The sequence below is a fragment of the Tupaia chinensis genome, unplaced genomic scaffold (genome assembly GCF_000334495.1).
Source record: "Tupaia chinensis unplaced genomic scaffold, TupChi_1.0 Scaffold000115_1, whole genome shotgun sequence".
Taxonomy (NCBI): domain Eukaryota; kingdom Metazoa; phylum Chordata; class Mammalia; order Scandentia; family Tupaiidae; genus Tupaia; species Tupaia belangeri.
In genome coordinates, this window is record NW_006159579.1 from 2,951,760 (window position 1) to 2,975,295 (window position 23,536).

Here is a 23,536-nt window from a genome sequence, read left to right on the forward strand (position 1 = left end):
CAGGAATGTGAGGTTGAATGTGTTTCTAAGTTGATCAGAGTAAGCCTCCTGAGAACCCTCCCAGACTCACGTGTCATACTGGGAGGCCAGTCCACAGTTCGCTCTGTGATGGCTGTAGAATCGGTTTTCCACATCAATGTGCGTCTCCCCAATGAGGTCATCAGAACCCACAAGGTCATGATCAAATACAGCCACAGTCAGCTCAGGCTCAGCTGGGAGAGAGATGCTCAGCTCCAGGACCCTGGCCAAGAAGAACAGCAGCTGAGGACACTGGGTGCCTCGAGAGGTGCTGTCACCAGGCCTGAGGGAAAGCTACCTGAGGGAGAGCCCTTGCACCACAGGCCAAATAGTCAAGTTGTTCCCCCCTTGCCAACCCCCAGGGCCCAGCCTTACTCTCCAAAGATGGGGTTAAGCTGCTTGGGGATGTAGCGGTCCTTGGTGTCCTGCCGCTCCCGACCAGCGCTCACCACCACATAGGGGTCTGCTTTGCCATTGGGGTCTGCTGGAGCCAAGTTGGTAGCCTAGGAGGGGGGTATGGAGTGGCAGTAGGAGGATCGTCATTGGCATAGCCCAAGGTAACCCATCTTGTACCTAATCAGGGGAAGTGTAAGCAGGAAGTTACCAAGGAGAGCACTCTCACTGTGAGGGATTAACTAAGAGGCTGAACAAGATGTCTTTCTTTTCAGTTAGTCCTGAAATACCTAAGACATACAAATAGATGTATGTACACATACATGTAATATATATACATTATAAAAATGACACACTATAACCTATAAATATGTACAATCGTTGTTTAAAATTTGCTAGTAAGGGGCCAGTAGGTGATGTGGAGGTTAAGGTGCTGCATTCCCACATGACTGACTGTGGTTCGAGTCCCAGACATGGCAGCTTGAAAATCATGCTGGGGAAGAAGAGATGAGAGCGACCCCTGGACCGACCAAAGCCTGCGTGCCGCTGCATCCCCCATGTCCAGTGCCTACGTCCTGCCATTGTCGCCCAAGAGAAAGGCTGAAGGGAATGCTAAGGAGATAAAACCAGGGTGAAGGACGAACCACAGAGATCTGCAAGGCTGTCTGTGAAACCTGCTCCTCCAAAGCCAGAGCCCAAGCCTAAAAAGGCCCCGCAAAGAAGGGAGAGAAAGTACCCAAAGGAAAAAAGAGAAACGCTGATGCTGGCAAGGAGGAGAACAACCCTGCAGAAAATGGAGATGCCAACACAGACAAGGCACAGAAAGCTGAAGGTGCTGGCGATGCTCTGTGTGTGTTTTTGATAACTGTGTCCTTCTGGTGACTGCACAGTTTGAAATACTATTTTTTATCAAGTTTTATAAAAATGCAGAATTTTATTTTACCTTTTTTTTTAAAGCTATGTATGTTGTTAGCACACAGAACACTTCATTGTTGTTTTTTGGGGAAGGGACATTTGTCACTAATAGAATGTCTCTAAAGCTGTCTTGATTTGGACAACATCTTTCCCTTCTAGTGTTGAGAGACTTCCTCTTGGTTCCCAAGAGGAGGGATTCCCTGACACACACAGCCCCCTTGGCACAGATGCCTTGTGATGTGGAACACTTAACATTTGCCTTTATGTCCTCTCCCTCTCTGCCTTCAGCATAGACTTAACTCCCTTAAACCAGAGACTTGTTGGGACCTGACCACAGAAAATTGGTTATACCGGTGTATCAGGCAATCCAGACTTTCCAATGACATTAAGATAGCATCCTTGGGACTAGCAGTTAGAGTAGTGGCTATGTCGCTGGACTCCCACGTAGTCAACTGCGGTTCGAGTCCCGGACCTGGTGGCTTAAACTCATGCCGGGCGTGTGCGTGCCCAAGATCCCAAGAGGAGAAGGGATTGCGGCATGCCCATCCCCTCTGGGGGGTGATTTCTTGCTTTCTATCTCTCTGTCTCTCTCTGTCTGTCTGGCAAGCACATGCGCCCTATAGCAAAAACCTCTCAAAAAAAAAGATAGCATCCTTCAAAAGGGCAGCAGTTCCTTTTCTATATTGCTGGATCTTCAGGTTGATAATTTTGTCATTTTCATTTCCCAAAAGTCAAGGGTTGGCTCATGAAAAGTTGTTAAACAACATGCTAAGGGACCAGCAGTTGGCATAATGGCTACATCGCTGGACTCCCATGTGGGCAACTGTGATTCTAACACAGGGCATATGTGCATGCATGCCCAAGATCCCAAGAGGAGAATGGAGGAGAAGGGATTGTGGAGTGGCCGTTTCTCCTGGGGGGGGAGTTCTCGCTTTTTATCTCTCTATCCCTCTCTCTGTTTTTCTGGCAAGCACATGTGCCCTATCACAAAAACCTCTTTAAAAAAATGCTAAATGTGAAATGTCAACCCTCACTCTAAACTTGCCCTGTTCAGAGCATCATATGAAGACTTCATTGGGTTTTATAGTGGTTTTCTGATTTTGGTAGTCCATTGAAGAAGGGAGTTTGAAAGTTGTTGTATACAGTTAATGATTGTCTGCCCATGTCCTGCCATGCTTGTTTATGAAAACTGTCTTTAATAAAGCTGGAAACAGTCTGGCTTGGAAAACAAAAAAAGGAAAGAAAATCATGCTGAGCATGTGGGCAAGTGTGCCCAAAATCCCCAGAGGAAAATGGAGGAGAAGGGATTGTGATATGGTCATCCCCCCAGGAGTGATTTCTCACTTTCTCTCTCTGGCAAGCACACATGCTCTATGATAAAAAAACAAACAAACAAATCCACTAAGTAAATATATTGCTAGTAAGATCATTTGGATCTTGTGCTTCTGACACAATTTCTTTCATAGTTATAGCACTATTCAAGTTTTCTATTTCTTCTTAAGTCAGTTTGGTGAATTTTATTTTCTGGGCATTTGTCCACTTCATCTATAATTTCAAATATGTTGGTATAAATTATATATTATATCCTATTTTTAATAACTACTGCATTTGCAGTTATGCCCCCCTTTTATTTATTTTTATTTATTTATTTATTTATTTATTTATTTATAGTTATGCTTTTTCCTTTTATCCTATGAAAATGTGGTAAGAAAGGCAAATCTCGGGACCAGCAGTTGGCGTATGTTGCTGGACTCCCATGTAGTCGACTACAGTCTGAGTCCTGGTCCCAGTGGCTTAAACTCATGCTGGGCGCATGTGTGTGCATGCCCAAGATCCTGAGAGGAGAATGGAGAAGGGATTGTGGCGTGGCCATCCCCCCTGGGGGGTGATTACTCGCTTTCTGTCTCTCTGGCTCTCTCTGTCTTTCTGGTGAGTGCACATGCCCTATAGCAAAAACCTCTCCAGAAAGAAAGAAAGGAAGGAAGGAAGGAAGGAAGGAAGGAAGGAAGGAAGGAAGGAAGGAAGAAAGAAAGAGGCAAAGCAAAGCAAAGCAAATCTGATATTTTAACCAAGAGCCTTCCCTCCCACCCTATTCCTAACTCAGAGTGGTAGAGACTGCCTCAGGTGACTGTTACCTGCCCTCCCCCTTCTTGCAGCTCCCAGTCCAAGAGCAAGACCTCAGGTCCCCATCCTGCCCCCAGCTGCCTAAGACTAAGAAGACTAAGTCCCTTGTAAGGTGCAGTTGAGAGGTAAGGAGGGGTTCCCTTCTGCTGCCCAGCTCTGCTTAGGGAATGGAGGCTCTACCACGAGCACAGCCTGCATGACAACTGGGGCCCTGACCATCCCCGCCTTGGCTTGTGAGAAGGTGGTTCCATGCCAGAACTGACCAGCTAAGAGGACCTCAGGGAACTGTCTCCCCTGCACTAACTCTCAGGTCCTAGAGTAGGAGCATCACTCAGAGAAGTTTGTCATAGTCCCCGCCCCAAGTTCCAGAACAAGGGGGCTCAGACCATAAAACAGATCTGTCATCCCAGGGTGACTGTGGCACATTCAAAACTGCCACAGTCCCAGAGCAGTGACATCAGAGACATAACACTAAGGGTAGGAAACTGACTCATTAAAGAACCCAAATTAAAAAAAAAAAAAAAAAAAAAAATTCAGGGACCAGCAGGTGGCATAGCAGTTAAGGCACTAGATTCCCACATGGCCAACTGCAGTTCTAGTCCTGTACCTGGCTGTTTGCTTTTTCATTTTCCCCCTTTCTGTCTCTCTCTGGTCAAAGTTAAAAGATGTATGATTGGGACCGGCAGGTGGTATAGTGGCCAAGGTGCTGGACACTCCCACATGGCTGACCATGGTTCAAGTCCCAGACCTGGTGGCTTGCTTTTTCACTTTCCCTTTCTCTCTCTCTCTCTCTGGTCAAATGGAAATAAATGAATGAATAAATAAAATGAAATAAAAAATAAAAATATGTATGATAACACAGGGCCAGCAGGCAGTTAAAGCACAGAATTTTCACATGACTGATCTATGTGGTTCAAGTTCTGGACCCAGCAGCTTGAAAAACATTCCAGGTGTTGGGACCAGCAGTTAGCGTAATGGCTATGTCACTGGACTCCCATGTAGTCGACTGTGGTTCGTGTCCCGGACCCGGTGACTTAAAATTCACGCCGGGTGCATGTGCGTGCGTGCCTAAGATCCCAAGAGGAGAATGGAGGAGAAGGGATTGCGGCGTGGCCATCCCATCCCCCCCTGGGGGGTGATTTCTCGATTTCTGTCTCTCTGTCTCTCTCTGTCTGGAGAGCGCACGCGCCCTATAGCAAAAACCTCTTAAAAACAAAACAAAACATGCTAGGTGTGTATGTGTGCATGCCCAAAATCCTGAGAGGATAAATGGAGAAGGGATTATGGTGTGGTGGTCCACCCTTGGGGATGATTTTTCACTTTTTTTCTCTCTTTTTCTCTCTCTTTGGCAAGCACACACGCCCTATAGCAAACTAAAATAAACAAACTTCACTAAACAGGCTCAACAGTAGATCTGTACTAGACAAAGAATTAGCAAGCCTGAAGACAGGACAATAGAGATTATGCAAGCCAAAGAACAGAGACAAAAGAGAATAAAGAAAAATGGAACAAAGCCTGTTCAAACCAGGTTCAAGTTATGCAAACACCAGGCTCTGGCCAGTCGAACTATCTCTGTACCTCATGTCTGCTTTCTCTACACCACTTTCTCCTGACTATAAATATAATCTGCATATGTTATGGGGCAGAGCCTTCCAAACCATTTTTGGTCCGACTGCTGCTCAATTCTAGAATCGCAAATAAAAGCCAACTAAAATCTGTAAAGTTAGGTTGTGATAATGTTCTCTTTTAACACCTTCTTTAGGTTATCAGTCTTAGTTTCTAGTTAATCTTCCCTGTATTTGTGTTGCACATGTGTGTGTTTGTTTGTTTGGTTTTTTAATTTGCTGTGGGGTTCATGTGTTCACCAGAGAGAGCCAGAGGGAAGGAAAGAAGGGAGGGAGGGGGAGAGGGAGGAAAAGGGAGAAAGGAAGAGAGGGAGAGATAGAAAGTAAGAAAGTAGCCCCTGGGGGATGCCTATGTCACAATTCGTTCTCCATTCTTGTCTAGGGACTTTGGACATGTACGCGCATGCCCAGTGTTTTTCAAGCTGCAGTCTGAAATTCGAAACATGTAGCTGGCCATGTGGGACCCAACCATGTTAACCACCATGCTACTATTTGGCCTGCACATATATTTTCTTAGAGCTTTTATTTTTCCTAAGTGGAAAGTGGCATATTATAGGTACTTTTTTTTGCACTTTACTATTTTCACTTTATGTTCTGGAAACTGCTCCATATGAGTTCTGAGATGTTCTTTAATTTTTGATTTTCTTTTTTTAGTGTGCCAAAGGACTCATGATTGTGCATGAGACAGAGAAGAGAGAAAGAAAGCATCCCCCAACGGGGCATGGTCACACTGCAATCTTTTTCCCTCTAATTCTTTGTCTCATCAGGATTCTGGCTATGTGTGTACATGCCTAGAGTCAGGACTCGAACATTGGCTGACCACATGGGATCTGGCTTTCTCTGCACAGTGTTTAACCATTGCACCATAGGGCTGGCCCTTCCTCATTCTTGTTTACAGCTGCACAGTGCTCTATTGTGTGGATATTATCATAGTTTATTCACCCATTCTTCTACATATGGGTGGGTAATAATATTTAAGTAGGCTTTAATTTTTAGAAATTTTTTAAAAATTATTTTATTTAACTTTATTATTTATTCATTTGTTTATTTAAATTCGACCAGAAAGGGACAGAGTGAGAAAGAGAGAGAGAGAGAAAGTGAGAAAGCAAGCTGCCAGGTCCAGGACTTGAACCATGGTCAGCCATGTGGGAATCCAGTGCCTTTAACCACCATGCCACCTGCCGGCCCCCATTTTTAGAAATTTTATTTCACTATTTCCAAAACTGCTCACCTTTTTTTTTTTTTTTTTTGGCCAGAGGGCACACGCACTCAGCAGAGAGAGAGTGAGTGAGCTCACATACACTCCTCAATAGGTTATGGTTATGCCACAATCTCTCATCCTCCATTTCTTCAGCCTATTGGGATTTAGGGCATGCACTCATATCCAGCTGAAATTCAAACTGTGGTTGGCCATGTGAGATTCATCTCTCTTAACCACTGAGCTATGGGGCTGGCCCCTGAGTCACTTTTCAAGAGATTTTTGCTATAGGGTATGTGTGCTTGCCAGAGAAACAGAGAGAAATAAAGTGAGAAATTGCCTCCCAGGTGGGATAGCTATGCCACAATTCCTTCATCTCCATTCTCCTTTCAGGATTTTGGCATGTTGCACATATGCAAACATGCCTACATCACCTGCTAGCCCTCCCAGTCACTTTTTTAAAAAATAATTATTTATTTATATATTTTTACTTGTTATTATTTTATTTTATTTTTAATTTGTCCAGAGAGAGACAAAGAGAAAGAAAGGGAAAGTAAGAAAGCAAGCCACCCGTCCAGGCCTTGAACCACGATTACCTACGTGGGACTGCAGCACCTTAACCACCATACCACCTGCTGGCCCCTCTCAGTCACTTTTGATAGCCTCTTGGTCTTTGATTGTGAAATATTTTAAACAGTTGTTTTACATTCTAATATTTGAAAATCTTATGGGCTCATCAGAAAAATCATGACGTATTTTTCTGCTTTTCTATGCAAAAATGTATCATAACTTTCTTTTTTTTAAATTTTTTTAGAGGTTTTTGCCTTAGGGCACATGCACTCTCCAGAGAGACAAAGACAGTGAGAGGGAAAGTGAGAAATCACTGCCCAGGGAGATGGCCACTCCACAATCCCTTCTCCTTCATGCTCCTCCTGGGATCTTGGGATCTGGGTTCCCACATGGCCAGTAGTTGGAGTCCTGGGCCTGGTGGCTTGAAACACATGCCAGATATGTGTGCCCAAGATCCCCGGAGGAGCATGGAGGAGAAGGGATTGTGGTGTGGCCATTCCCCAAGAGGTGATTTCTCACTTTCCCTCTCACCATCTCTGTCTCTGCCTCTCTCTATCCAACAAGCACATGTGCTCTAAGGCAAAAACCTCTACCAAAAAGAAAAATACTGACTTGAAAAATATGCTGGGTGCATGTGCGTGCATGCCCCAAATCCCAAAAGGATGGAGAAATGGTGGACAAGAGCTTGTGCTGGAATCATGTCCCATTGGAGGGGCTTTCTCCATTTCTCTCTATCTCTCTCTGGTGGCCTCTAGCAATTAAAAAAAAAAGAAAAAAAGGCCAGCCTCATAGTACAGTGGTTAAGCGCTGTGCATAGAAAGCTGGGTCCCACATGACGAACATGGTTCAAGATCTGGCAACAATGGCTTCAAAAACACCCAGCACATGTATATGTATACCCAAAATCCTGATGGGACGAAGAAATAGAGAAAAAAAGATAGTGGCATGATCGTGACCCATCAGGGGGTGCTTTATCTCTCTCTCTCTGCAAGTTCATGCAAACTCTGACAATTAAAAATATATATACCCTCAATGAAGACTTTTTCCTATTCTCCCAACTGCAACAGAGCCTGAAATAGACAAGTTAACTTACTAGTACCTTTCCCACTGGGCAGACTTCCTCGCTCCCTTTTTACCTGCTTTATGACAGAGTCTCCACTCTGGTTCCCCACCTTGCATAATCTTTAAAAACCCAAGGCTCAGGACTAGCAAATGACATAATGGTTACATCACTGGACTCCCACATGGTTGACCACAGTTCGAGTCCCAGACCCAGTGGCTTAAAACTCATGCTGGGTGCGTGTGTGTGTGTGTACCCAAAATCCCAAGAGGTGACTGGAGGAGAAGAGATTGTGGCATGGCCATCCCCCCTCTGGGGGGAGGGGTCATTTCTTGCTTGCTTTATCTCTCTGTCTCTCTGGCAAGCACATGTACCCTATAGCAAACATCTCAAAAAAAAAAAAAATCCAGGACTCGGAGTCCATTGTGCCTCAACCCTCTCAAGATAGCCTCGGCTCAGGGCTTATCTTTCACTTGAGATTCCTGATACCTCTTCATATGAGGCCTGCCAAGATTTCTCTTTCTTACGAGGTTGGCATTCATTTAAAAGACTATTTATCTAACATTTCTAACTATATTACACCAGGAAGCATTTCAGACCGTCTCATCAACCAGAAGCAGAACGTCAGGATGACTTCTATTACTTAATTTATGCACTGGGATTCTTAGATTATGGGGGAAAAATGCCACAGAACATCTTAGTCAGAATCTCTATATTTAAAACAGATTTTTTAAAGTACAGCATCTGCTCTAGTGATAGAGATTGAGGAGGCAGAGCAGTGCAGGCCTTCCCCCTTTCTCTCCAAAATATCTTTAAGAAAATTTCAGGGCCCTGCTGAGCTCTGTATGAAAACGCAACAATGGAAGACTTCGTACAAATATGTTTGATGATGTACTCACTCTTTTTTTTTTCTAAGTTTATTTATTTATTCCATGAGTGAGAAGGACAGAGACAGAGCAAGATACAGGACCTCCAACAGGGTCCTCATGCCACTTTCCCACCCCCAGCCTCAGCCAGCCCAGATCACTGGCATACACACGCCAGGCAAACTCAGGAGGTCACTGCTTGCAAACTGGTAATTTTGCCATGCGGTTGGCCTCATGGCGCACCACAGTTTACCTCCTCACTGCTGTCCAGCCCCTATGAGCTCATGCTGAAGATAAAGATTCAGAGCTACACGTATCCTGGAACTATTCTCCCTGTTCCATAGAACTAACTCTATGAGCAAGGGGTCAGGAGACTTGTGCTCTAAATTCGGGTTCAGCTACAGGCAAGCTCTGTAACTCTGGGGAGTCTCTTAACTATGTGCCTCAGATTTCCCATCTGAGTAACAAAGATATTGGACTCTGGGCTGCCTGCAGTTTCCCACAGTCTCCCTTCTGTAGGTTCTGTAGACTCTCCTTCGCTGGAGTTGGGGGTGTGCCAGAGCTCCAGATACTCACCTTTACCACGTATACCCTGACCAGGAGCTTGATGGGCCGGTTCTGGGGGATTCCCCGTGAGATCTGGGGCTCAGAGAAGGACACTGCCTCGGATTCAGGGTAAATGAGAAAGGAGCCCTGGGGTGGGGAGAGACAGAAAAGGCCCTAAGAAGAGAGCCTGCCTATGCTCCCAGATCCCCGGTTCCTTCCCACACATACCTTGAACTTGCCCACCAGGTGTCCAGACCCTTCTTTCTCTCCATCCCCCTCCTGGCCCCCTTGCCCTCGGTAGAGTGGAAATACATTCAGCCAGTCTTCAAAGTGGTTGAACTCCTCCTCCAAGGAGCTGCTGTAGATCTGAAAGGTGAGGGCCTCAGCAACAGCCTGACATCCAGAATCTAGTGAACTCCCCTGTTCCAAACACCCAGTCACCTTCAGGGTGGCAATTGTTTTTTTCCGGGGTGCAGAGCCTTCGACTTCAGCATCACCCTGGTTTGGGACCTCCCTATCCACAGAAATGAGGTTGGCCCCATCTGGAAATAGCAAAAATGCCCCAGTCAGAAATATCTGGGTGGGTAAAGGGGTGGAGAGATGGAGCAAAAGAAAGAAGCTGAATCTCTTACCTGAATCCCCAGGATCATCCATTTCATCCTCATCAAAGTTGGGCTGAAATTGAAGAACAGATGAGTCTACCCTGTCTCCTTTACCTGCTTAGTGTACCTCCTTTCCAGGATAGGGAGTTGGGAAAACCTAGTTCAAGTCCCAGCTATGTAAGACACTTGTATTTTATTTTCCTTTAATTTTTGACCAGAGGGTACATGTGCTCACCAGAGAGAAATAGAGAAAAAGAGAGAAAGAAAGAGGGAGAAAGTACCCCTCAATGGGGCAATGGGGCATGGTCATGCCACAAACCCTTCTCCTCCATTTCTTCATACTGTCAGGATTTGCAGCATGCACACAAACCTAGTGTGTTTTTCTTTTTTCTTTTTGGAGGTTTTTGCTATAGGGCGTGTGCACTTGCCAGACAGACAGAGAGAGACATAGAGACAGAAAGCGAAAAATCACCCCCCAGGGGGTATGGTCACGCCGCAATCCCTTCTCCTCCATTCTCCTCTTGGGATCTTGGGCACGCACGCACACGCACCTGGCGTGAGTTTTAAGCCACTGGGTCCAGGACTTGAACCGCGGTCGACTACGTGGGAGTCCAGCGACATAGCCATTACGCTAACTGCTGGTCCCTGATCTAGCTCTCTTAACTACCAGGCCATGGCACCAGCCCAGCCATTTGTATTTTCTTTTTCGCTTGTTTGTTGCTGTTTTTACTAGAGGACACATGTGCTTGCCAGAGGAGAGACAGAAAGAGGAGAGGAGAACGTACCTCCCTTGGGGAAGGGTCATGCCATAATCCCTTTTCTTCCATCCTGTCAGAATTTTGGGCACTTGCACACACCTGGCATGTTTCTCAAGTCACCAGGTCCTGGGCTCAAACCGTGGTGTCAGCCATATGAGATTCAGCTGCCTTAACCACCACGCCACAAAACTGGCCCACCACTTGTATTTTCAAAGTTTATCACTTAGTTCAGGACTAGTAACCATCAGCCCCTTGTCGCCATGAACATTTGGACTGTGGCAAGTACAAATTAAGTGTAAAACACACACCAGACTTTAAAGAGTATAAAATAAGGATGTAAAATATCTTTTTTCTTTTTTTACAGCTTTTGCTATTGGGTGCACGTGCTCTCCAGAGAGAGAGAGAGAGGAAAAGTTAGAAATCATCCCTCCTATGGGGGATGGCTGTGCCGCAATCCCTTCTCCACTCTCCTCAGGATTTTGGCCACACAGGCAAATGCACCTGGCATGATTCTCGAGGACTTGGGTCTAGAACTCAAACCACAAATTTAGCCATGGGGGATCTAGCACATGGATAATCTCCATATCACCTTCTGGCCCAAAATATCTTATTATTAATTTTTATAATGATTACTTGTTGAAATGATAATATTTTAGAAATATGAGATTATAAATTTTAATTTCACCTGTATCCTTTTAAAATATTTTTTGTTTTCTTTTTGGTTTGTTCGTTTCCTTTTTTTTTCCTTTTTAGAGAGATTTTTGCTATAGGGGCACGTGCATTTGCCAGCGAGACAGAAAGACAGAAAGCGAGAAATTACCTTCTGGGGAGATGGTCACCCTACAATCCCTTTCTCCTCCATTCTCCTCTTGGGATCTTGGGCATGCATGCTCATGTGCCCGGTGTGAGTTTTAAGCCACTGAGTCGTGGACTCAAACCGTGGTCAACTACATGGGAGTCCAGTGATGTAACCATTACACTATTGGCTGGTCCCATGTTTCCTTACTTTAATGTGGCTACTACAAATTAAAATTATATATGTGGGGCAAGCAGGTAGTGTGGTGGTTGATGTACTGGACTCCCACATGGCAGACCACAGTTTGAGTCCTGGGCCTGACAACTTACTTTCTTACTTTCCTTCTCTCTCTTTCTCTCTGTCTCTCTGGTGAGTACATGTGCCCTATAGCAAAATTAAAAATAATAATGATAGTGCTACTAGTAACTAGAATAAAACAAATAATTCTTTTTTCTTTTCTTTTTGAGGGAGAGAGATGATTTGCCATAGGGCATGTGCACTCACTGGAGAGACAGCAAGAGACAGAGAGAGAAAAAGTGGGAAATCACCCCCCTAGGGGGATGGCCACTCCACAATCCCTTCTCCTCCATTGTCCTCTCCAGATTTTGGGCATGCACACATGCACCTGGTATGGGTTTCAAGCCTACAGGTCTGAACTGTGATTGGCCATATGCAAGTCCAGCAACATAACCGGTACTCTATCTGCTAGCCCCTAAATAGATAGATAGATAGATAGATAGATAGATAGATAGATAGATAGATATAGATACATAGATATATAGATATATAATTTTTTTTAATTACATATGTGGCAGACCAGCAGGTAGCATAGGGAAGGCTTTGTATTCCACAGGACTGACTGTACAGTGTAAATCCTGGAACCGGTGGCTTGAAAAACACACACCTGTGCATATATGCCCAAAATGCCAAGAAGAGACTAGAGAAGAAGGTATTGTGCTGTGGCCATCCCCCCTGGGGTGTTTTTTTGGTTTATTTTTTTCTTTCTCTCTGGCTAGCACCTGCACCCTATAGGAAAAATAATAAGATCACATATATGGCTTGCATTTGTGTTTCTGTTGGACAACATAGCTCTAGATAATGGAGTCAATAATCCCCAGATTTGGGGCAGGTAGATGTCATGGTGGTTAAGGGCGCTGGACTCCCACATGGTTGACTGTGGTTCGAATCCTGGACCTGGGGCTTGCTTTCTCACTTTCCATTTCTCTCTCTCTCTCTCTCTCTCTCTCACTCTGTCTCTATCTGGTCAAATTAAAATAAATAAATAAATAAAGTCTTATAAATAAATAAGTCTTAAAAAAATACTAACAATAGTCCCCAGCTTATGGAATTGTTGTGAGGATGAGAAATGACTGTGATGTTGAGCTCTGAACACTGTAGAGCTCCACCTTCCAGGGGCCCATTCTTCCTGCCATTTACCCTCCCAGTCCCCGCACTGAGCCCTCCCTACCCACCTGTCTCTGCAGCTCCTGCAGCGATGCGTAGTATTTGGACCACCAATCGAGCTCTTCAGGATCGGGGATATCCTCCTCCAGCTCAGGGCCTTGGCTCAAGAGGCTTCCAAGGGCGAGTTTCTTCAGAGGAGCCTAGAGAGAGAAGACTCAGTCCCTCCAACCCAGTGCTACCACAAGCCCTCTGGTCCCTTCTCCACCCATCTCCCGTACCCCATCACCTTCAGGAGCCTCCTGGAAATCTCTGCATTAGCCAAGAAGGGATCCAGGGACTTTTGTCCTGGGAGGGTGCATATGACACCATGAGGAGATTAGGTGAGGCGCAGACTTCAAGCCCCACTGGAGGGTCCCCTGGAGCCATCTCTGCCAGGAAGCAGAGGGGCTTCTGTCTGGTGGCCTCTCCGGGGGAGGTGTCTGACCTTGAGGTCCCTTGGGTACCAGGTTCACTGTGTCTTCCTCCTCCGCTTCCTCCTCAGGGGGATCCTCATGACCCCGGAGTGTGAATCGCAGCATGTGGGGCACAACATGGGAACCCACGAGGACTGTGCGGCCAAAGGCCCGGCGCTCTATCACCAGGATGCTGAGTGGGGGCTGCAGGTAAGGCTGCTCCGGCAAGTCCTGGGGTGAGGAGAGAGGAGCTGTGTCTCTGAAGACAAGGGGAAAGGCAGCTGCAGAGGCAGGAGGGGGTAACACTGCATCTAAACCTGCATTCTGCCCAGCTCTGCCACAGAAGTCATTGCCTTATGACTCTGATTCCATATATAGATATATAATTTTTTTTAATTACATATGTGGCAGACCAGCAGGTAGCATAGGGAAGGCTTTGTATTCCACAGGACTGACTGTACAGTGTAAATCCTGGAACCGGTGGCTTGAAAAACACACACCTGTGCATATATGCCCAAAATGCCAAGAAGAGACTAGAGAAGAAGGTATTGTGCTGTGGCCATCCCCCCTGGGGTGTTTTTTTGGTTTATTTTTTTCTTTCTCTCTGGCTAGCACCTGCACCCTATAGGAAAAATAATAAGATCACATATATGGCTTGCATTTGTGTTTCTGTTGGACAACATAGCTCTAGATAATGGAGTCAATAATCCCCAGATTTGGGGCAGGTAGATGTCATGGTGGTTAAGGGCGCTGGACTCCCACATGGTTGACTGTGGTTCGAATCCTGGACCTGGGGCTTGCTTTCTCACTTTCCATTTCTCTCTCTCTCTCTCTCTCTCTCTCACTCTGTCTCTATCTGGTCAAATTAAAATAAATAAATAAATAAAGTCTTATAAATAAATAAGTCTTAAAAAAATACTAACAATAGTCCCCAGCTTATGGAATTGTTGTGAGGATGAGAAATGACTGTGATGTTGAGCTCTGAACACTGTAGAGCTCCACCTTCCAGGGGCCCATTCTTCCTGCCATTTACCCTCCCAGTCCCCGCACTGAGCCCTCCCTACCCACCTGTCTCTGCAGCTCCTGCAGCGATGCGTAGTATTTGGACCACCAATCGAGCTCTTCAGGATCGGGGATATCCTCCTCCAGCTCAGGGCCTTGGCTCAAGAGGCTTCCAAGGGCGAGTTTCTTCAGAGGAGCCTAGAGAGAGAAGACTCAGTCCCTCCAACCCAGTGCTACCACAAGCCCTCTGGTCCCTTCTCCACCCATCTCCCGTACCCCATCACCTTCAGGAGCCTCCTGGAAATCTCTGCATTAGCCAAGAAGGGATCCAGGGACTTTTGTCCTGGGAGGGTGCATATGACACCATGAGGAGATTAGGTGAGGCGCAGACTTCAAGCCCCACTGGAGGGTCCCCTGGAGCCATCTCTGCCAGGAAGCAGAGGGGCTTCTGTCTGGTGGCCTCTCCGGGGGAGGTGTCTGACCTTGAGGTCCCTTGGGTACCAGGTTCACTGTGTCTTCCTCCTCCGCTTCCTCCTCAGGGGGATCCTCATGACCCCGGAGTGTGAATCGCAGCATGTGGGGCACAACATGGGAACCCACGAGGACTGTGCGGCCAAAGGCCCGGCGCTCTATCACCAGGATGCTGAGTGGGGGCTGCAGGTAAGGCTGCTCCGGCAAGTCCTGGGGTGAGGAGAGAGGAGCTGTGTCTCTGAAGACAAGGGGAAAGGCAGCTGCAGAGGCAGGAGGGGGTAACACTGCATCTAAACCTGCATTCTGCCCAGCTCTGCCACAGAAGTCATTGCCTTATGACTCTGATCCCCAGCCACAAAGGGACAAAGTCCTGGATTGGAAAGACTGTTGTCAGGGGCCTGACAGGGGCGCAGCAGAGCAATGCAATACTCTGCAAGGGTGACCCAAGGGGCGGGTTTCAGGTGTGCGACTGGAGACCTCCCTGAGCACACTAGGCCTGCACGTCCTCACGATCCTGGGCTGGTTAAGGCTGGAGTGGGCGGCAGAGTCAGATTCTTATTGTGCTTGTTGTCTCTCTTACTCATGTTAAAAATAAAGGCAGGGGCCAGCAGGTGGTGTGGTGGTGAAGACACTGGACTCCCACATGACTGACTGGTGTGAGTCCCAGAGCTGGCCACTCGCATTCTCACTTTCTCTCTCTGGTCAAATTTTTTAAAATAATAATTAATTAATTAAAATAAATAATTCCTTTAAATAAAGATACAGAACAATTTTTGAAGAAAAGACTGTTGGGCCAGCTAGTGACATGGAGGTTAAGACAGCTGAATCTGGAGCCGGCAGGTGGCATGGTGGTTAAGGGCACTGGATTCCCACGTGGCTGACTATGGTTTGAGTCCTGGATTTGGTGGCTTGCTTTCTCTCTTTCTCTCTCTCTCTCTCTCTCTGATACTCTCTGGTCAAATTAAAATAAATAAATAAAGTTAAATAATTATTTTTTAAAAAAAAAAAAGATGGCTGGATCCATGGGGCCAGCAGGTGGCATTGTGGTTAAGGTGGTAGGCTCCCACATGGCCTATCACAATTCAAGTCCCAGACCTGCCAGCTTGAAAATCATGCTAAGCATGTGTGCATGAGTGCCCAAAATCTAAGGAGGAAACTGGAGGAGAAGGGACTATGGTGTGACCATCCGCCCAGGGAGTGATTTTTCTTGCACTGTCTCTGTCTCTCTCTGTCAAGTTCACTTGCCCTATGGCAAAAACCTTAAAAAAAAAAAAAAAAAAAGACAGCTGGGTCCCATATGGCAGACTATACAGTTTGAGTCTCAGACTTGGTGGCTTGAGAAACACGCTGGGCATGTGTGCGTGTATATATGCCCAACATCCCAAAAGCAGGGAGAAGTGAAGAGGGGATTGCAGTGTGACCATCCCCCATGGGGGGTGCTTTCTCATTTCTCTCTTCCCCGCTCCTCTCTCCGGTGAACACATGCATCTTCTAGCAAAATCAAAAAAGAAAGTTATAAGTATCACATGACATAATAGATACAAAAGTATTTTGGAGGCTACAAAGTGTAAGGTTGTTGTTATTGTCTTATATAGAAGGCCCATGTTGAATTTACAAATATAGGTTAGTTAGAACTATAAATATATGTGTGGCTTTTACCCAGGAATTTCATATCTGTTCAGTCGTCATATTGTTCTATGCAAAAATGTGTCATGACTGTCCTAACGATCCATTATTGATGGAGTCTAAGTGGGGAGGGCAATAATTATATATTACTGAATTAATTTTTTAAAATTAATTAATTCTTCCATTCATCAGAGAAAGAGAAAGAAAGAGACAGAGAGACAGCACCCCCAAATGGGATCTTGGTGCCACAATCCAGCCCCAGCCTCTGCCACCTCCAGATCATGGGCACACACATGCCAATATACTCAAGGAGGCTTCCATACAAGAACCCAGAATTCTCTCATGTAGGCCAGCCTTTCAGAGTGACACATTTTACCATTATGCCACCATCCATCCCTGGATTTATTTTTTATACACGTGACTATAGTACAAAGAAGAGCTATACTGAAGAAGTCTCTGTTTTACTAGAATTAAATTAGTATTAACCTGAAATAGACTGTGAAAAATTAGTATTGGGACTAACAGTTAGCATAATGGCTATGTTGCTGGACTCCCATGTAGTCAACCGCGGTTCAAGTTCTGGACCCGGCAGCTTAAAACTCACGCCGGGCACATGTGTGTGCGTGCCCAAGATCCTGAGAGGAGAATGGAGGAGAAGGGATTGTGGCATGGCCATCCCCCCGGGGGGTGATTTCCTGCTTTCTGTTTCTCTGTCTCTGTTTGTCTGGCGAGTGCACGCGCCCTGTAGCTAAAACCTCTCAAAAAAAAAAAATCAGTATTCATACTGTAATCTCTAGAGCAACTACTGAGTACAAATCAACAGAGGAATTGGAATAGAACACTAATAAATATGTTTAGAGGACCAGCAGGTGGCGTGGTGGTTAAGGTGCTACACACTCCCACGTGGCCAACCACAGTTAGTCCCAGACCTGGTGGCTTGCTTCCTCACTTTCTCTCTCCTTCTCTGTATTTCTTTCTCTCACTCTGGTCATATTAAAATAAATGAATGAATAAATTAAAAAATTAAATAAATAATTTAAAAATAAATAAATATCTGTTTAATAAAAGAGAAGGTAATAAAAAAGGAACGAAAACTACACAACATATATAGAAAACATATAGCAAAATGACAGATTTAAATCCAACCAATAGTATCAACAATAACAACAGATGTGACTGTATTAAACACTTCAATCAAAAAACATGTTTTTAGGCCAACTAGGTGGTATGGTTAAGGTAGCTGGATTCCACATGGCCAACTTCACAGCTGAGTTCTAGATCCTGTAGCTTGAAAATTGCATGAGGTGCACATGGGTGCATGTCCAAAGTCCCAAGGGGAAAAATGGAGAAGAGATCGCGGTGTGGTCATCCCTACTGAGGGGTAAATTCTTACCTTTTCTCTCTCACTCCATCTCACTCTAAGCACATGCGCCCTATAGCAAAACTAAAAGAATAAATAAATCCAACCAGTAATATCAATTACAATAATAAATGTGACTGTATTAAACACTTTGTTCAAAAAGCAGATTGTTGGGGTTCCAACAGATGGCATGACAGGGCGTTGGACTCCCACATGGCCAAACACAGTTTGAGTTCTTAACCTCATGGCTTGCTTTCTTGTTTTCTCTCTCTTTCTCTCTCTGTCTGTCTCTATTTTATTTAACTTTATAACTATAATTATTATTTTTCAGTTTGATCAGACAGAGCAAGTGAGAGAAACAAGCCGCCAGGTCTAGGATTTGAACTGCTGTTGGCCATATGGGAATCCAGCGTCTTTAAGCACCACGCCGCCTGCTGGTCCCTAAATTTCAAAAATTTTTAGAGATATGTTTTTGCCATAGGATGTATGTGCTCCTCAGAGAGAGAGACAGAAAGACAGAAAGTGAGAAATCATTCCCCAGGGAGGATGGTCACACTGCAATACCTTCTCCTTCATTCTTCTCTTGGGATTTTTGGGTACACACACACACACACGCATGTGCGCCTGGCATGAGTATCATGCCACCAGGTCTGGGACTCGAAGCACGGCTGACCATGTGGGAGTCCAGTGATGTAACCATTATGCCATCTAATGGTCCCAATAAATAATTTTAAAAAAAAAAAATTTTTACCCCAGCCAGTGGTATGATGGTTAAAGTGGCTGGATCCCACACAGCCAACTGTAGTTTGAGTCCAGGACCCAAACTGGACTGTATATGTGTGCCCAAGTCCTGAAAGGAGGGAGAAATGGTAGTTGCTTTCTCACTTTCTCTCTCTCTCTTTCTGGTAAATTAAAAAAAAAAAAAAAGGGTCAGCAGATGGCATAGCAGTTATGTGGCTAGACTCCAGGATGGCCAACCGTGGCCAACCATGGCCAGTCCTATATCCAGTGGCTGGAAAATCACACAGGGTGAGTATGCGTACATGACCAAGATCCCGGAAGGAGAATGGAAGAGAAGGAATTGCAGTGTGGCTATCCCCCCAGGGGGTGATGTCTCACTTTCTCTCTCACTATCTCTCTCTCCTTTTCTGGCAAGTGCATGTGCCCTAGGGGTGCCCTAAGGCAAAAATGTCTCAAAAACAAAAAATAAAAACAGCGTACTTTTCAATGGAACCCAGAATGAATTAAGACACACCCTAGAAACTAAATAAGCAATATGCTTTTAATTGTATCATATCACAATAACATTTTTTTACTTTATTTATTTTATTATTATTATTATTATTTGCTACAAGGTGTGTGCACTTGCCAGAGAGGAGAGAGATGTAAAGTGAGACAGCATGCCTGGGGGGGGGGGTTGGCAACACTGCAGTCCCTTCTCTTCCACTCTCCTCCCAGGATTTTTAGGCACACATGCACATTGGTCTGGTATATGTCGCAAGCCCGTGGGGCCAAGATCCAGCTGCCTAAACCACCACACCCTGGCTAACCCTAGCACAATAAAGCTTTTCAAACTGAAAATTCCTGCATGTGAAACAGTTATGAAAAAGTGGCAGAGTTTTTCACGTATTTGTGTTTTGCTTTCTTATAGTCTAGAACTACTGGGTCAAACTGCTGGCTTTGGTCCAGCCAACCATTGCATGGTCAAATCGCTTTTCAGTTTACAAAATCTTTCACCAAAATTCTTTCTGTCATTGGTTCCTCAGCAAAGAGGAACCCCATGTATGTCCTTTGAACCTTTATTCGTTTGTACGGTTTATCCCCATTGTACTGTAGAAAACTGAAGCTCACTAAGACAAGTGATTTGGCAAGATCTAAGTGGCATTGCCAGACTCTGACTTCAAAGTCTATACTACAGTAATTACAAATTACAGAAAGAATGTATTGTGTCATTGGAAAACTCATGTTGTATTTTTTTTTATGTTTTTCTATGCAAAAATGTATCATGACTTTTCTGAGGACCAAATATTTTTCTTCTCATCCCCTGATGTCTCAGAGACCAGCTATATTCCTTGAGACATCCTTCAGCATGCGTGGCTACTTTACTCGTTCCACTGAGCCAAGAGAGCTCCACCTATCTGTGAATTATTCCCAGGATCAGCAAACTACAGTCCATGGGCCAAGTCTGGCCTGCTGCCTGATTTTGTAAATAATGTTTTATTGGAACACAATCTTATTCATTTACATATTGTCTCTGGCTGTTTTCATCTTCATGCTACAGTGACAAAGTTGACTGAGACTGTATGGCCCACAAAGCCTAAAGTATTGGGTCATCAGAAAAGTCATGACGCATTTTTGTATAAGAAAACAAAAAAATATATCATGACTTTTCTGATGACTCCAATATTTACCACCTGACCCCTTATAGAGAGTTTGCTGACCCTTGGATTGATCTACGAGAACCAGCTAGAAATGTACCACCCACCAGCCTCTTTTATTTCTCTGCCCAGTATGCCTTGCCTCCCAGCTTACATCCTCACCACTGTCAGATGCCTGACGAGCTCCCTGAAATTGGGGCTCTCCCGGTAGCTGGCCAGGACTTCAGACTCCACCCGTCGCCCAGCCACCTCCAACACAACCTGGGGCTGCTCCACCTCGAACAGATGCACACGACCAAGGCTCCTCAGACCCCAGAACAGCACCTGAGGTCAGGAAGTAGGAGAATCTGGGGTCTGCGACTGACAGAGAGGCACCACATGTCGGGGAGCAGGAGGTTTGGGGGGCCTGGTACTACCTCAACACGGAACTCCCTGAGCACCGGGCGTACATTGGGTGGCAGGGACAGGCGCCCAGAGAGGGGTTCAACCAGAGGTGTCAGGTCCTGTGGCTCCACGTCACTGGGCACTGAGGGCTGCACAGGGGAAAAAGACAGAGGTCAAAGAAGAGAGAAAGCCTGGCTTTGGGGAAGGGATGTGGACAGCTGTTGTGTAAGTGTAGAAGAACCGAACCATGTTGGACTGGGAGTGGCAAGCAGCCATATACAAGCAAGGGAGGGGAGGTGTCTGAGGCACACAGCCAATGTTCCCTGGGATCAGGAGGTCCGTTGAGGTAACCCCAGGACAGCCAGCAGCCCGCATTCTCTGGGGATAAGGGATCTGGATAAGGGATTCTGTCCCGGGGTAACCCTGGGGCTCACTTATGTTTCTATTCCCTGGGACTACATGAACTGATGAAATAACAAGATGGGCCCACAGCCCGAGTTAGCCAGGCCAGGCTATTCTGACCTCCAGGCGGCTACGGTAGTCCAGTTCAATGAGTTCGAAGGTGGCAATGAGCTCTCCAGCTGCCCGGGGTCCCTTCTTCAGGGAGAAGAACTGAAGCTCAGGGCGTTGGTATGGGTCCTCCCCCAGTTTTACCCTTGGGACGGCCAGCGCCCTGCCCAGGAACACAGGGGGGCCCTGCAGCAGGGAGACGGTAAAAAGAAAAGAGAAAGAGGTTTAGGAGCTAATGGGGGGCAAGTTGGTGAGGACGACTCCAGGCCAGAATGCCTGGTGGGGCCAGGCCACACTCACGAACTTATTGTGGTCAAAGACATTGACAACCACTAGAGGAGGCTCCTGCTGCAGGTGCTCCCTCCTGCCATCCACAATGAGCTGATCAAACACCAGGAGCTCATCCCACAGGGGGCTCAGTGTCTGCTCCAGGACCTTGGGGGCCATGAAGAGAAGGAGCAATAGCAGGTGTCAGAAGACGGTCCCTGAACTGGCCACAGAGTGCAGTAGTTAAGTGCTATGCACTGGGAGCCAGATCCCACATGACCAACTGCAGTTTGAATTCCAACCAGTGGCCTGACCCTGGGCACATGTGCATACGTGCCCCAAATCACGACAGAATGGAGAAATGGGGAAAGAGACCGCAGTGTGACTATGCACCATGGGAGGTGGGGGTATGTGTTTTCTCTCTCTTTCTCTCTACCCCTTCCCTCCCCATGAGCATATATGCCCTCTGGCAACTGGGAAAAAAAAAAAAAAAAAACAGAAAAGAGAAATGGCTCCTAACCAAGCAGCATCCTCTCAAGTAATACTATAAGTGACTGCTTGTCACCACCAGAGAGTGATGAAGCTAAAAGCACCTTTGCACTGGTGTTAGAGCTCACCCCTTCTAGTCCAGGTCTCCTCCTATTGGCACCCTCAGAGCCCTGTCCTAAGATTAACCCCAGAAAATACTCCTCACTCTTAAGACCTCTGGTTCAACACCAAGCCTATGTCAGGGCGATCTATCCACTATCCTATCCTGAAGATCAGGGTGGCAGGAAAGTCTTAGGGCCTTGGGGGAAGCTCAGCCCCACCCACCTTGCCTCCCAGCCCTCATCTGCCCACATCCCATCCCAGCCCTCACCCGTGTAGTCTGGCACTGGGTAGAGATGAGGACTCGGGCAAAGGGGTCCGAGAGGCCACTGTCATCTGCTGCCAACACACCCCGAGCCTGGTACAAGTGAGCTCGGAGCTGGAAGTAGCTAAAGTCTGGGGTGACAGGGAAAGAAGAGGCCATGTTTGTTCAGGGGAACCACACCATGGCAAATAGCAAGGTGGTCCTGTGTTCATTCTGTCCACCCGCAGTACTCACCATCCCGGCACAGGCTGTGGGGCAGCCCAGCTGAGGGCTCAGGCAGCAGGTCCAGAGGCAGCTCGGAGGTGCAGGCCTTGGCTTGCTTGCCCAGACCCAGCCACAGGAAGAGCTCCAGCTTGGCACAGACCTCACCAGGGGCTGCCCCGGGGGCCTGTGTAGGAAGGAGGCATGTTAAGGGCCCCCGAAGCCTCCTCTTATTACCCTAGCTGAACCCCACAACTCTGCTCCCCCAAGGCACACTCCTACTCCATGTGGCTAAACCTTACCAAGCTCCTGATCCAGAGAAAACCCTCAGTGCCTCCAGCCCACACCCCTCCATGCCCTCCATCCTATGCCCCATTACCCTTATACATCTGCCCAGACACTGTCTCTTCCTATACCCCATGACCCTGCACCCCACAAGTGCACTCTGACCTCTATACTCCCTCCTTTTTCCCTTTCATTCCCAACAGACTCAAATTTCCTGTCCCTTACCCCAAGGGTCACAGCTACTCATCACTAGGGGCCTCTTTTGGTATGTATTCCAGGGATACCTCATTTAGAAATATTTTCCTGCAGGCTGGCTATCTTTGTGAGGGACTGATCAAACCGTCTCCCTTTTTCACATCCTGTCCCTCTGTCAGAGCCTACTCAGCCAAAGGCCAGTGCCGGCCAGAACTGAGTGAATTGGGTGTTTATCTCATTTCAAAGCTAACCTGGGCAAAGGCATATTCTCCTTTGGCTTTTTGAACAATTGAAAAGAGTTGGGGGTCCCAGGTTGAGAACCATAGGCCTCCCCTGCCTGATAAGCCTCACCCCACTTCTCACCAGCCCCCAAATCCCTGTCCCCCTCACTGTGAGCAGCAGACTCTGGATCTTCCCACAGTCTCGGCCCCGCTCCTCCTCGACCACAGAGAACAGGACATCCTGGGCAGGGATCCGAGCACAGGCCACACGGCGCCGCCCACTGAGCATCCAGACAAGCACATCTGGGAGGGGTGGCTGGGGCTGCAGGAAAAGAACTGGGTCACAGAGTGGGATTTAGTGCCGAGCCCACCTATTCCCACAGCTGGACTGAGGCCTTGAGGATCCAGCCCAAGGCTGGACAGATGAATCAGATATCCCTTCCAGCCTGATTTCCT

At 46.5% G+C, this 23,536-nt stretch overlaps 1 protein-coding gene and 1 long non-coding RNA gene across 2 annotated transcripts in view; one reads left to right on the plus strand and one right to left on the minus strand.

Annotated features, from left to right (window-relative positions):
• The window catches only part of FER1L4 (fer-1-like protein 4), a 49,604-nt gene that overhangs the window by 7,714 nt on the left and 18,354 nt on the right, over positions 1-23,536 (minus strand). Inside the window, exons 22-37 of the mRNA XM_006144062.3 lie at positions 23,250-23,402; positions 22,413-22,566; positions 22,185-22,309; positions 21,359-21,493; positions 21,071-21,244; positions 20,581-20,697; positions 20,327-20,488; positions 14,812-15,010; positions 14,614-14,672; positions 14,396-14,527; positions 9,948-9,990; positions 9,757-9,857; positions 9,544-9,681; positions 9,346-9,462; positions 394-521; positions 71-241 (exon numbers count right to left, since the gene is read on the minus strand). Of these exons, the coding sequence (XP_006144124.1) occupies positions 71-241; positions 394-521; positions 9,346-9,462; positions 9,544-9,681; positions 9,757-9,857; positions 9,948-9,990; positions 14,396-14,527; positions 14,614-14,672; positions 14,812-15,010; positions 20,327-20,488; positions 20,581-20,697; positions 21,071-21,244; positions 21,359-21,493; positions 22,185-22,309; positions 22,413-22,566; positions 23,250-23,402 (2,108 nt within the window). The remainder of the gene's footprint in view (positions 1-70; positions 242-393; positions 522-9,345; positions 9,463-9,543; positions 9,682-9,756; positions 9,858-9,947; positions 9,991-14,395; positions 14,528-14,613; positions 14,673-14,811; positions 15,011-20,326; positions 20,489-20,580; positions 20,698-21,070; positions 21,245-21,358; positions 21,494-22,184; positions 22,310-22,412; positions 22,567-23,249; positions 23,403-23,536) is intronic.
• Positions 14,516-20,006, plus strand: LOC114007008 (uncharacterized). The gene is made up of 3 exons (XR_003548666.1): positions 14,516-14,707; positions 14,869-14,989; positions 19,843-20,006. It is a non-coding gene; the product is annotated as an uncharacterized LOC114007008 (long non-coding RNA).